Source organism: Aulostomus chinensis, chromosome 5 (assembly GCF_037954235.1).
Source record: "Aulostomus chinensis isolate RoL2024-O1b breed Wild chromosome 5, RoL_Achi_v1.0, whole genome shotgun sequence".
NCBI classification, from domain to species: domain Eukaryota; kingdom Metazoa; phylum Chordata; class Actinopteri; order Syngnathiformes; family Aulostomidae; genus Aulostomus; species Aulostomus chinensis.
The window spans coordinates 8,041,719-8,054,654 of record NC_141324.1 but is presented as its reverse complement, the minus strand read 5'-3'; the positions used below and the strand labels follow the sequence as shown (position 1 = coordinate 8,054,654).

Here is a 12,936-nt window from a genome sequence, read left to right as displayed (position 1 = left end):
AGAGGAAGGAGAGCAGGCTCAAGAAGAAGGGAAGAACTGAGAATGGATAAAAAGCAAACAAATAGGGGGAATGAGGGTGTGAGTGGTAGGGAGGGAATAGCAGGATGATGAAAAGGCAACCAGAACTAGAATAATGTGAAGAGAAGTTAAAGGGAAGAAAGATGAAGAGGCAAAGTAATAAAAAGAGACAGAGAAAAATGAGCCTAGGGAGGGTGGAGAATGCGAGGGCAGAGGAGGGAGTGATTGATGTAATTTAAAGCAATAAGTGTTGAAACGCTGATATGGTTGAGCACAGATACTGAGACAATGCAGAGGATGCTTCTGCCCGGGGCAGCAACAATTTGTTAAACCCTTTGGACAAAGAAAAACAACCCAAACATACAAGAGTAGATTTAATTCAACTTGCACATATGGAATGAGAAAGAGAGCAGGAAACAGGAAGGAAGACGTGTGTGTGTGTGTGTGTGTGTGTGTGTGTGTGTGTGTGTGTGTGTGTGTGTGTGTGTGTGTGTGCGTGTGTGTGTTGGCATACATAATGTACAAAGGGAAAGTGGCAGGGAGAAATCGTGCTACCCAGAGACAATTTGAAAATGGGCCTGATGACTAATGATACATAAGCTGCGGCAATGTGCAAGAGCAAACATTTTAGCATATGATGATAGCACACAGGGGGCTTACATACATTTGAATATAACGTGAATGGACCTGAGAAGGATGTACAGAGATAGAAAATGGTTGAGGAAGTGAGACATTTGTAAAGAAACTGTTACTTTTTATTCCATATGCAGTGACAGAAAAGTTGTTTTTCATTCCAAATGAAAAATATGAACCATTTCAATCCTGCAATCTATTCTGCTTCCTGTCAGCCCCACAAGGGAAACATGTATAGAGAAAAATTAAAGTGATACTTCACCCATTAAGTGTACTCTGCCTGTCAGGTGCCCACAAAGGTGTGCCAAGTTCATACTGTTTTTTTTTTCTCACGCATCACTTCTTTGTGACCGTGAATGCAGAAAGAGCTGTTGCTATAAACGACAGACAGACATCAAACTGCCGGAAAAAGAACGCCCGTTTCCAGATTCTCAAGTGCATCTTCTGCTATGATCCACATCGTTTTAGCCTGCTTTCGGATTCAATTTGACCTAAAAATAACCAAATTATCACATTTCTGCCAGTAGCACAACCAGATGGCTCAGTTGGTTGAACCAAATCGCTCAAACTTGTCCCTGCTTGTTCAAGGTACCGGAGGTGTTGTCGCTTGTTTTTCACTCAAATCAAAGTATTTGTGGATTACATAACATACAGTACAATGATAAGGAAGATGTGAATTATAAAGATGTTTTTGCACTGTTTTGCTGTTGTTATGTTGCTGTATCTGTCGTTCTTGTCAGTTGATATCAGCTTCAAGCTAAATATACAAGGCTGGCTCTTTCTGCCTTCTGGAGTCTCGAAGAAGGAGGGAAAAGATCGTCATCAGCTCAAGACACCTATTTGTGCAACACAGTCTCACACCCTATTCATCAAAGAGCGATGTTTGGTCAAGTCCCCCTGGCGTCCACAGCTGACGTGGAGGGTACCCCCTCTGTGTCACCAGCCAACATTGGGGGATTTTCCTGGGGTTTTCCGTGACGTCACATGGTTGTCTCCGCTACGTTCTCATCCATTTCTACCGGTGACACCGGACTCAAATTTCTCTTCCGTCTGGTCCTATTTGCTTATTTATTGACTATTCTTAGTGTTGTTCGGTTTAGAGTAAGGGTAGTGGTTATGGTTAGGATTAGGGACCGTTTAACACTGCACCGCCATCTTGTTTGCATGGAAAATCCCCTTTGCTGTTTACGTTGTCAGTGACGCAGAGGGGGTACCCTCAATGTCGCTTGTGGACGCAGGGGAACTTGACCAAATGTCATTCTTTGATGAACAGGGGCTGAGACTGTGTTGATTTGTGAGTACTTGAAAGCAGAAATACCCTTTTTGAATGAGGTATTGTTTTACTTGATGTAGGGATGCGATACCCTGACCACCCCACCCATCCCACCCTGAACAACACCTCCCTATCTTTTTGTAGTTGAGCCCTTGATATGTTTACAAAGATACATGCACACACAGACACAGAAGAACTGATATACATTCTAAGGCTTTGATTGTACTACAGTAAATTATAACAGCAACCCCAACCCCACGTATCCACTATATTTAGTAATGACACTGTTACTGGTCCCTGAGATGTTTTTACAGAAGAATTATTTTTTATGCACAACCCACCCTGTAGTCTCAGCTGATGTGTCTTGAACACGAAGTATGCATGATTATCAACAGCAACGAAACAACTAAATCATCCCCCGCCTTGCACACTCATGCTGCCCAAATGAAAACGTCCACAGATTGGTCATGAAATTTGAGTGGAAACCACACCACTGATCCTCCCGTGACAGCTTTCTTTTTGTCCTTGGCAAAAGATCAGGATGCAAATGAGTTTTCAGCTGGAATGCACTTTTATACTGTGTGATGTTCAATAATAGATCATGAATAATGTCACATTTGTTTTTATAGAGTGTTGATTAAACAAACGATATTTGACTGTATGTAAAAGCATTTCAAATGTATATATCACTGAATATTAGAGCGCGTATAAAATGAAGAGTTTAAAAAACAGAATTTAGCGTCCAAATGGAGCACTGTTGAGACTATCTGTATGTACTGTATAATAGAAATTGATTCATTGAACCGGACTTCAACCTCTTGGACACCATCGACATCTGTGTACTAAAAGAACAGGACTGGCTTTGTTTCATAGTAGCTCTTGTCTGAGATGGACAGGCCAAGCTTTCAGTTATACATGTGGTCTCTGGCAGATGTTTGTTGTTTAAAATATTAGTTTCAGGAAGCCTCAGAGCTTGTCTGTCCCAGTGAGGAACCAGTTTGATGAAAATCCACTGATGTGTAGAGAAACCCCATTAAGAGGGATCAAATAAAAACACCCAATTTTCCCTAAAATCTAGAATAATACTCATGAAATTGTAATTAGTTTCAAGGACATGTCTTTCATTAGTGTTGCACTGCCTGGAGGCAATGGACGAAGTTAAATAGATAGTTGCTACTCACTTGAACTGTTGCAAACTACACTGGTAACACTTTCCTTACAATAAGGGTATGTTACAACAGTGAGTTAATGCTTATATATATATATATATATATATATATATATATATATATATATATATATATATATATATATATATATATATATATTTATATATATATGTGTGTGTGTGTATATATATGTATATATGTGTATAAATATACATATATATGTGTGTATATGTATCTATACACGTATATATATATATATATATATGTGTGTGTGTGTGTGTGTGTGTGTGTGTGTGTGTGTGTGTGTGTGTGTGTGTGTGTGTGTGTGTGTGTGTGTGAATTGGCGAGCTAACAGTCAACCAAGCACTACTCACGATTATTAATGTACTCTTATCGTGAAGTGTTATAACTGAAATAAGATATTGTATATGGCTATCTATAAAATTAAACTTTCATGCTTTTCAGGCAGGACAACTTATACTAGTATTGTATTTGACCACAAGTACCTGAATAAAGGGAAAGCCACCAGTTCTGAAGGTGAATCTCATTTGAGCCTGGACAGAAAACGTATTACCACCTGACCGTGGATGTCGCTGGTGTGCCGCCATCACAGAAATGTCACTGCTGATTTACTGTAAAGCTCTCCACATCAGCTGAACTGCCATCTTTGTGTCCAACATAATCTTAGTATCAGCGTCTGCTAATGTCAACACTTAGTAACCTGATCAGGAAGTGAGGCTACACACTGACTGTGAAGAAACCCATACACACTTGTGTACCCTTTACCTGAGCCACACATTTGCCCATGCTGCTGTGCAGGCTGGATGGTACCAGGACCAATGTACAAATACTGCACAATCACTGGAGAAGCCTGGGGGGTGCAGAACCTTGAGGGGTCTGAGTTATGATAGATTTTGGCTGATCAAGTCATCACTCAACTCTGTCACTATCCAACAGTTATGGCTAACATTTGGGGCCTCAGCATCCATTTAGTGGTTGAAACAGTTTCTATGAATCCCTCTGTGAGAAAAATTAACTTTTGCTAGACCTCAGAACTCTTGGACAGGCCATGGACAGTGTGCTAGCAAAAACAAGCTAGCAGGCTACAAGTGAGGTCGATGACAGGTTTTTGATTCTTCATCTCTTAAGTGTTCAATGCGAATATTCCAAGTCAAGGTATGGAAAACTAATGAAACTGGCCTCTCAACCCAGGACGTTTCTATCACCGTACAGACGATCTGCTCTGTGTATTATACATGTATGATGTCGGTCTGTGGAAATGAGGCATCCATGTAGGTCACTGCAACTGCAGTTGATAGGTCACAACAGTGTACAATGTGCAAACCTTACTGGGTGTAATGTATATTCACAGTGTTTTCCCATCATTCTACCAGTAATAGTAACTACTCATCACACTCACTGATGTGGTCATGAGTCGCTACAAAAACACCGGTAGGGTAATTTGTTTTTTTAAAAGACTCACCAGCTTGTCAAAAAATATACTGAAAGCTCAAATGCTTTTTAGAGAAATGGTCACATCATCTTGTGGTGTCAAATTTGGTGTACATTAGCATAGTTGACATCCATTATTTTGAAAACACATATAGAGTTTTTAACAAATATTTGTTCTGTATAAAACTTGCGAAAGATGTTATAATTTTGGCAGAACTAACATCTGAAATGGCGCCTCTTGTTTATTTCATTACATATGAACTAATTTACAAATGTAAAATTCACGTTCATGACTCCCACCGCATTTGTTCAAATCCAAGTAGTTTTGTTTTCTCAACACGCAGATACAAATACTGGGCTGTGCTTTTCCTGATATTTTCTCCAAGTGTAAAAACGTCGAGTAAGATTCCGCTATGAAAATGTATAAACACGTCTGTCACACTAAGACACTCCATGACATTGTTACGCCTCCTCATGTGATCTGTGAAAATATTGCAGACACTGAAATGTCACTGAAATCAGCCGATACTCTCCGCATCACATTAAAGTCAGAGGAAAAAGCTTCTCCAATGTTTCAGATGGCACCCACAGCTGATCATTATCATGAATATTGTTGAACGATCTGTGTGGGCTCAGCGATCCACATGGCTGAGTGAGAGCCAGAGAAGATCATTATTGCTTTAATTTACCGTTGTGAGCCAGCTAATGTCTTATTGTTGTAACTGAAAGTTACTCTTCGTCTTCATTGTTGTCAGTTATTGAGCAGCTCCAGGTCAATGACTGCCACAACTCTCTTGTGTGTGGTTTGCATGCAATCTGGGAAAAACAAACTGGATTGTAAACAGATTTGTTAACTAAACCAAATTAGCTTCCATTTGTGTTACTTCCACATAAACTAGCTTAACTAATGGCTGTAAAACAACCGGTGGGTTCTGTAAACCCTGTTGTTAGTTGCAGCAAAGTTGCCATTTTGTCCAGGGTGAGTAGTTGCTCTGGAGTGGGCTTAAAGTGATATCGAAGACTTAGCACATTCCCTCTCTGTCCTTCGCCCGCGTGGTGAAGTCTTCAGACATGTCGATTATTCTTTCGAGGCAACCTCGACTAAGCTCAGTGTCACAAAAGAAGAATCTATTTTATTGTCTTTGTTAAAGTGTAGCCTTTTCTGGTTCTCACAAATACGTATAATGAGCTGACTAAGTGTGTTTTTTTCCTGTCCTGTATTACTTCTTTATAACTCCAGAATGCAGAGGCAGCCACATTTAGTTAGCTTGAAGCTAACAGCAAGTGACTGCCAGCAACTCTCAAGTGCATCTTCTTGTATAATCGATATCAGTTTTTTCAGACTTATGCTCCGTAATCTACAAATAATTGGATTTGAGCTACAATGAAACAAGGTTTTTTTTGGCTCAAATCAAAGTGTTAGTGGAAAAACTGGTGTTTTTGGACAGGTTTGCAGTTCTTAGCCGTAATTCTACATTAGCTTCAAACTAAGTATACTATATATGACTGGCACTTTTTGCATTCTTGAGTCACAAAGAAGTAATTAAGGAGAGTAAAATGTCTTTGTGAGCTCAATACACCTATTCATTAGTACTTGAAAGGCACATTACTCTTCTTGAGAGAAGTACCACTTCAATATAACTGACCGAGAGGATAAAACTATAAAAGTAACACCCAAGTAGTTGTAGATGAGATGTGAATTGTACATACAGTTAAGAGCTAGGTTTTGCTTTACCAGTCCCAGCAATGTTTTCCTTTCATGTGGTCTGTGCCAACTATTTAAGTGTCTCTCTCTCTCTCATACACACACACACACACACACACACACACACACACACAAACACACACACACATTTACACACTCATAATTCTGGGGTAGCAATTACAAAAGCAATTAGTATTGTATACTAATACGTGACCTCGCTTGCCATTCTAATTACATGGTTAATTCCATCATCTTGATTGGCTCCAGGTGTTTCATATCTTCTGATTGGTCTAACTAAAAGCTCTGCTCTGGATGATTGGTCCAAATCAAAGTGATGATTCTCCTAATTTGTGTTTATTTTAGCACTCGGGGCAGGGGGGCTGCTGACTAAACCACTTGGAGCTGATTATCCCTCCTCCTGAGCGAGCCAAATTGGCTCAATCAAAAGTATGATTAGTTGAATTGGTTGTTTTAAGCCAAATAAAAGCAGTTTGTTGCTTTTTATCACTGTTTTTACGAAAGTTAAGTTGCACCTACCCACAGTGATTGAACGGACAGTCTGATATCGGCGTCTGGCTGCAGGCCTAGACATGCTCGCCACCCTGGCAGTTCTGCGCCTCCCAGTGACTTTATTGCTCCCGCACGATGTTGATACATTTCCACTACTGAAGAAAGTGTATTTATTTCTGTTGTACTTTTTCTTTTTGTAAATTTGAATAAAAAAGGAAATATTTCAAAGAGATGAGTCAGACCTGCTCTGTGTTTCTTTCTTCAAATATCTGGATGATCAGAGTTTGGCTGCTCTTGTCTGTGTGTGTGTGTGTGTGTGTGTGTGTGTATGTGTGTGTGTGTGTGTGTGTGTGTGTGTGTGTGTGTGTGTGTGTGGTTGAGAAAGAGACAGGGAGATAATGACGGCGATGTGCAATGCATACAAATATCTGCACACCTTGTTGTGAGGAGGTGGGTGTATCTTTATCAAATTGGCCCCTTGAAATTTCTGAAGCAGAGACAGTGTGCGTGTATGCAAACATGCACTGTGTGTGTGTATGTGTGTATGTGTGTGGTATACACACATACTGCCAGCAGGATGAAGGAACACCTTGTCTGGTCTGATGCAGGGGATGTGAGGTCCGTAATAGAGGACAGACGGCGAGCTCTGCAGAGCAATCACACTCTCAGACGAAGGATGGGGGGATTGGGGGGTGGGGCAGGGGGGCAGTGCTGGAGGGGCTCGGCGTTTGCTTGCTGGCGACTAGAAAAGGACATTTTGAACTCCAGAGCAGCAGCATATAGAGCAGCTCCAACAGCTGGGGCCATATAGCACAAGACTCCCGCACCATTGGTCGCAGGGCCCATTGTGAATGATGGATCAGGGAGATGTGCAGCATCTCTCTGTGAATGAACAGCTGGTTAAAAAGATTTATTAACATAATCAAATATGAAGGAGGGGATTATTTCGACATGATGGTTTAGAGAATGATCGTGTTAGCTGGGTCACCGCTTGATTACAATGATAATGCCAGCCTCAAGTCATGAGATAGAGGGAGCCATATTAGCAGTTAATATGCAAGTCGGTTGAATTACATAAAACTCTATTTGTGATTGAGTTAAATGCTCATTGTGCAGGGAGGCAAAGAGAAGCTCTCACCATTTCAGTGTCTCTGTGTTCCTGTGAGCGAAGGATTCATGGTCACTTTCATTTGCCTCATTCAGATGTCAGTGTTTTGGTCAAACATGGAGCTTCATCAGGTCAAGATGGTGATGCAGCTGCCTTTGCAACACCACAAAAAAATTGTTAGGTAGACACCTGAGAGGGTTGACCACCTCTCTGGGTTTGGGAAGTGACATGGCGTACCTACTGGAGCCTTCCATTAAACTTCAGAAGTTGATTGTTTTAATTTGACATTTTTGGCCTCCAATAAACACGAGCTCCAGTGCGTCTGCTTGGGAAAAGTACAAATCACACTTAGCAACCTGAGGTTTGCTAATCAATGCCAGCTCGTACACACACACACACACACACACACACACACACACACACACACACACACACACACACACACACACACACACGCCCTAAAAACAGAAGCAGAGGAGCTTGCATATTCACAGAACACTAAATGGAAGGTGGTATTAAACAATTGGTCAACTTTTAGGATAAAAAAAAGATCAAAAAATATATTTATACTTTTCTTTCTTCTTTTGTCTTTCTTTTTTCTTTGCCTTTCGTTAATTAAATTATTTCATTCCTCTCTTTTTTCCTGTGGAAGACTATGTTGTAATTGTGCCATGATGTCACTTCCTGATCCAAGGAGGGTGGTGAACTCTTTCATTTATGCAATCACAGTTGTTTGGTGGTATTTCAACATTTCAATATTGTGATGAAGGTCATTTCTTGACCAAGAGGATGACAACCGAAATCAGCAGCGAGGACGTATTTGTTTTTATAAGAAACATCCAAACATCAGAGGATCCACTAACTTCTCGCACCACTGACATTTTGGAGATTAAGCACGTTGTTGTCTTCGTGTGAGATTCATGAGGCGGACAGAAGCGACATGAAGGCAAAACACAGCTTGCAGTTGCTTTAAACTACACACATATGCGCACACAAACACACACATACACACTCACACACCCCTTCTGTCACAGAACTGATAAAAAACATCCACTTGTAGCCGAACAACATTCTTATCAATACACAACTGGTATATGTCCGTTTATCAGTTTGCCTCAAGCATCAACACTGCAATGCAGCATTCTAGGTGAGATGTGCTGTCATGGCACTGTCAATAATTACAGCATACATAATTGATGATGGTATAATGGTGGCACTGGAGATGAAATGGGCTCTGTTAAAGCAGCACACCTGGGAATGACTAAACAAGGCTGTATTGGAACGTTACACACACATGCAACGTGCTGCAGAATTACATCACAGCACATGCAAGTTAATTGTGTGTGTGTGTGTGTGTGTGTGTGTGTGTGTGTGTGTGTGTGTGTGTGTGTGTGTGTGTGTGTGTGTGTGTAATCCAAGCACATGAAGATTCCTCATGCTGTTTGAACCTCACTGACACAGAAACCCTCTGGCTATTCAGGAGTGTGAGAATGCGTGTGTGTGTGTGTGTGTTGACGTGTGTACAGTGTGTGCATATTTGTGTTTCAAGTCTTTGATGGGAGCTTTTAAACACAAGTCTGACGGAAAGAGAGGAACTTCCACCGTCACCCAACTCAAGCAAGAGTAACCTTTAGGTGGTCCGTGATTAAACATCTAAGAGCCAACCGGGATGCTGGCAGCTCCGCCCTGTCCCCCAGGCTCTCTCCTCTCCTTCCATTCCTCACCTCCTCTTGTCTTCCTGCTTCTTCGTGCTCTCTCTCTTGCACAAGCGATTCGCTCAGGACGCTCTGAGTTCACTGGCTCATTTGAAGTGGAAAATTAAATCTTTATTAACAATCTTAATTAGAGTTCGATCCCCACATAGCAAGCCGACAGGGAATCCATAGTGTAACAGGGGGAGACCTGGAGTTGGTCTCGGCGAGGTGGGGGAGGATTAGAGGGGTAATTAGTGAATGGGAACCGTAGGGTAAATTACACAAGAGGTATTTACACTTCAGAGGCAGGGGGAGATGGATGGAGGAGGTGGATAATTAAAATGGCCCCCTGGTTGATGGTGGACAATGAAATGATGTATGACGGCGATGAGTGTTGAGACTCTGGCATGCTATGCCGCAATGTTGGCAAACTGGGTTTCAATTGGCGGCAGACTTGCGGGCAGGGAAGGTTGGGGGCACATTATTAGTCAGAAATCTTCACTGGAATTGCTTCTTGTCTTGCTTTGTGGCGACATTGTGTTACCTGAGGCGACATAATCCCTTATCATGCTTCCATAAGCACTGAGCATTTGCCTAATACCAGACTGTAATCATTCAAAGACAGCTCTGAGCATGCAGCCCACTGCTCCCTCTCTTATCCACATTTACATTCCACAGAAAACTTCAGCTGTTGGACTTAAGCATCGGCTTCTGATTTGAACAATTAAGCCACAAAATAAATCAAATGTGCATATTGTACCATTAACCATGTACAGAGCCCTGGAGTGACCCGTTAGAGGAGCAAAAGACTTTGATGCTTCACGACGTAACTCGTTCCCTAAAGTTCGCTCCTTTGTATCCTCAAGGTGTGACTTGTTCCCTCAGTGTCGTTCATTTCTGCCCTCAAGATGGAACTCACTCCACAATTTTGATCAATTTGAATTATTTTGAGGCCACGATGTACAACTTGTCCACTCTATTAAGTATTTGTTGGATCCACCGGATTCAAATTTGGACAATTTAGTTATTTTGATCTCACAAGATATTTAATGGATTCTTGTCAAAAAGACATATCTCCCTCATTACTTTGAGGTCAGAAAATATAATCAGTTGAGGTCAGGTTTGTTTGGTTATTTTTAAGCCATGAGATATAATTTGTTCTCATTTATTAATGATTTGTTTAGTAGAGGCCAAGAGATGTAACTTTTCCCTCTATTTGGTCATTTTTAGGCCATGAAATGTAAATTATTCCCAGAGCATAATTCATTTGAGACCACAACTTGTTCCACTGATTGAATAAATTCAAGGGTATGATAGAACACTTGTCCCCACCAATAGTTATTTCGAGGCCCAAAGATATGTAATTAATTCTTGTCAGAAAGATAGAATTTGTTGTTGTTTGTTCGATTTTGTGGCCGCAAGATAAAAGTTGTTTCCTGAGTTTAGTTGAGACCATGAGATGTAACTTGTTCCCACAGTTTACAGTTATTCTGAGACCATGACTGAGACTCACTCCACAGTTCCACCCAAGGTCCATATAAAAACGACGCAGGAAATTCACTTTATCTGCATCTGGTCTTTTCAGTTCCCACGGTGACTGGTGTCTTCTCTGGCTGTGGTTCCCCTCATCATTAGCCACTAGATCAGAAGTCATCAGAATCCCTCGGCTCTGCAGCCCTCTTTGTGGAAGCAATGAGCTGAGGAGAAGAGATTTTGGCCAGAGGGACACCAGGAAAGTCCAAGCAGCCCGGCGCCTCCAACACAGTAATGCTGTGACAGGAAGCCCAGCAACCTGGCCACCACTGTGTGTCCCTGTAGAATAGATTATTTGTTTAGCTGTCCACCCGCTGCTTTATTTGCAGAGAAATTACAACTCCATACAGCCGAGGATTAGTTTTAAACGGTGAGGGCAGCAGATAGTGTCTGGACCTTTTCTTATTTATCTGCTTGGCACGGCTTCCTGGGAGCTGAGCTGCTCGACCGCTCCGAGCAGCGTGATCATATCTGTGGTAATGTTGTTGTGGCAGCTGAAAACTCTGGGGAGAAGTCACTGTGTTTGTGTGTGTGTGTGAGTGTGTGTGTGTGTGTGTGTGTGTGTGTGTGTGTGTGTGTGTGTGTGTGTGTGTGTAGGGGTGTGACAGACTCCATTCACACAGTTGATCATTAGAGACAAAAGAAGACAACATCAGAAGCACTCACGGATGCACAAACAGGGAGAGAGAGTGAAGTGTGTTCATTAGCCTGTTGGTTGATTGTTCAGTGAAGTGAATGGAATCATAATTTGAGTGGGATGTTCTTCCTTTGGTTAAACAAAATCATCAGCTGGGCCTTAGCCAGTGTTTGGTCAACTGACTGCTTCAACAAAACCAACAGATGCTCAAAAGGAATTCCCCTGATGTGGTCGCCAAACTCCCGACCCTCCACCTGCCCAAAGAACTCTACTGTCTTCACCTGTAACAATGAAATTAAAATCTATCATGAACACTTTTCGAGAAAAGGAAGTTGACATACTTTGTTTTCAAAGTTATGCAGTCAACCTTTTAACCTCATCAGTTGCAGTAGAGCAGCATGTGGCACAGAACAGGTCGTTTTGCATGTGATGATTCATGATCCAGCTGAGGAGAGACCAGGAAAATCTAATGACATCACCGGAGGTTTCACTCATTTTCCTTAAGAGAATACTTTTTAAACGAGATGTTTTTACTATGTTTTGTTCAAGAAAATCTATTTGTAGAAACAGTTTTTCTGAAATGTTATTTTCTAATTGAATATATAGAGCCAAAAGTCCTTTCGGGTATGGCTTTAGGGATATCCACTTATATTGATTTTATTTAATCATTTTTGTTCCAATTTATATTTTTTCACTTTGTCATAATTTATTACAATTAAAAGTACAGGTTTTGAACTGAGCAGTTATGAAGGACTTGTTGTCGATACCCTCGGTAAAACCCTGAAGGATGCAGGTTTGGTGTCCATCAGAGCTTGAAGCAAACACTGCTGAGAGAAAAAATAGATGTGTATTTGTCAGTGGATCATGTATAGGAATGAAGTCCTTCAAACAGCAAACTGGTGACCACTGGCGCACAACCCTTTCCTGTTTGAATGTGTCCCATGCAAACGTCTGGCAGTAGAATATGGCCAATGAGCAAGCTGGGAGGGTGAGATTTCACCTGAATAGGCCTAATTCTGTGGACAACCGTACGCGCATGGTCATACTCACAACATAGCGAGAACAACTAGTACTGTTTCAGTTCGGCAGCACTTAGCTCAAATTGCAGAGTTAAAGATCAGTCTCCTTTAGCTCCTAGCAACAATTATGTGGCTAATATTTTTTTAAATTGTGATTTGCCAAGACAACATACAGGGAAGGAGGT

The 12,936-nt window shown here is 41.3% G+C and overlaps 1 protein-coding gene across 1 annotated transcript in view; it reads left to right on the top strand.

Moving 5' to 3' along the window:
* The window catches only part of cdh24b (cadherin 24, type 2b), a 188,260-nt gene extending 185,058 nt beyond the window's left edge, over positions 1-3,202 (top strand). The window contains 1 exon segment of the mRNA XM_086202863.1: positions 2-3,202. Coding sequence (XP_086058989.1) covers positions 2-50 — 49 coding nt within the window. The 3' untranslated portion in view covers positions 51-3,202.
* The last annotated feature ends 9,734 nt before the right edge of the window (positions 3,203-12,936 follow it).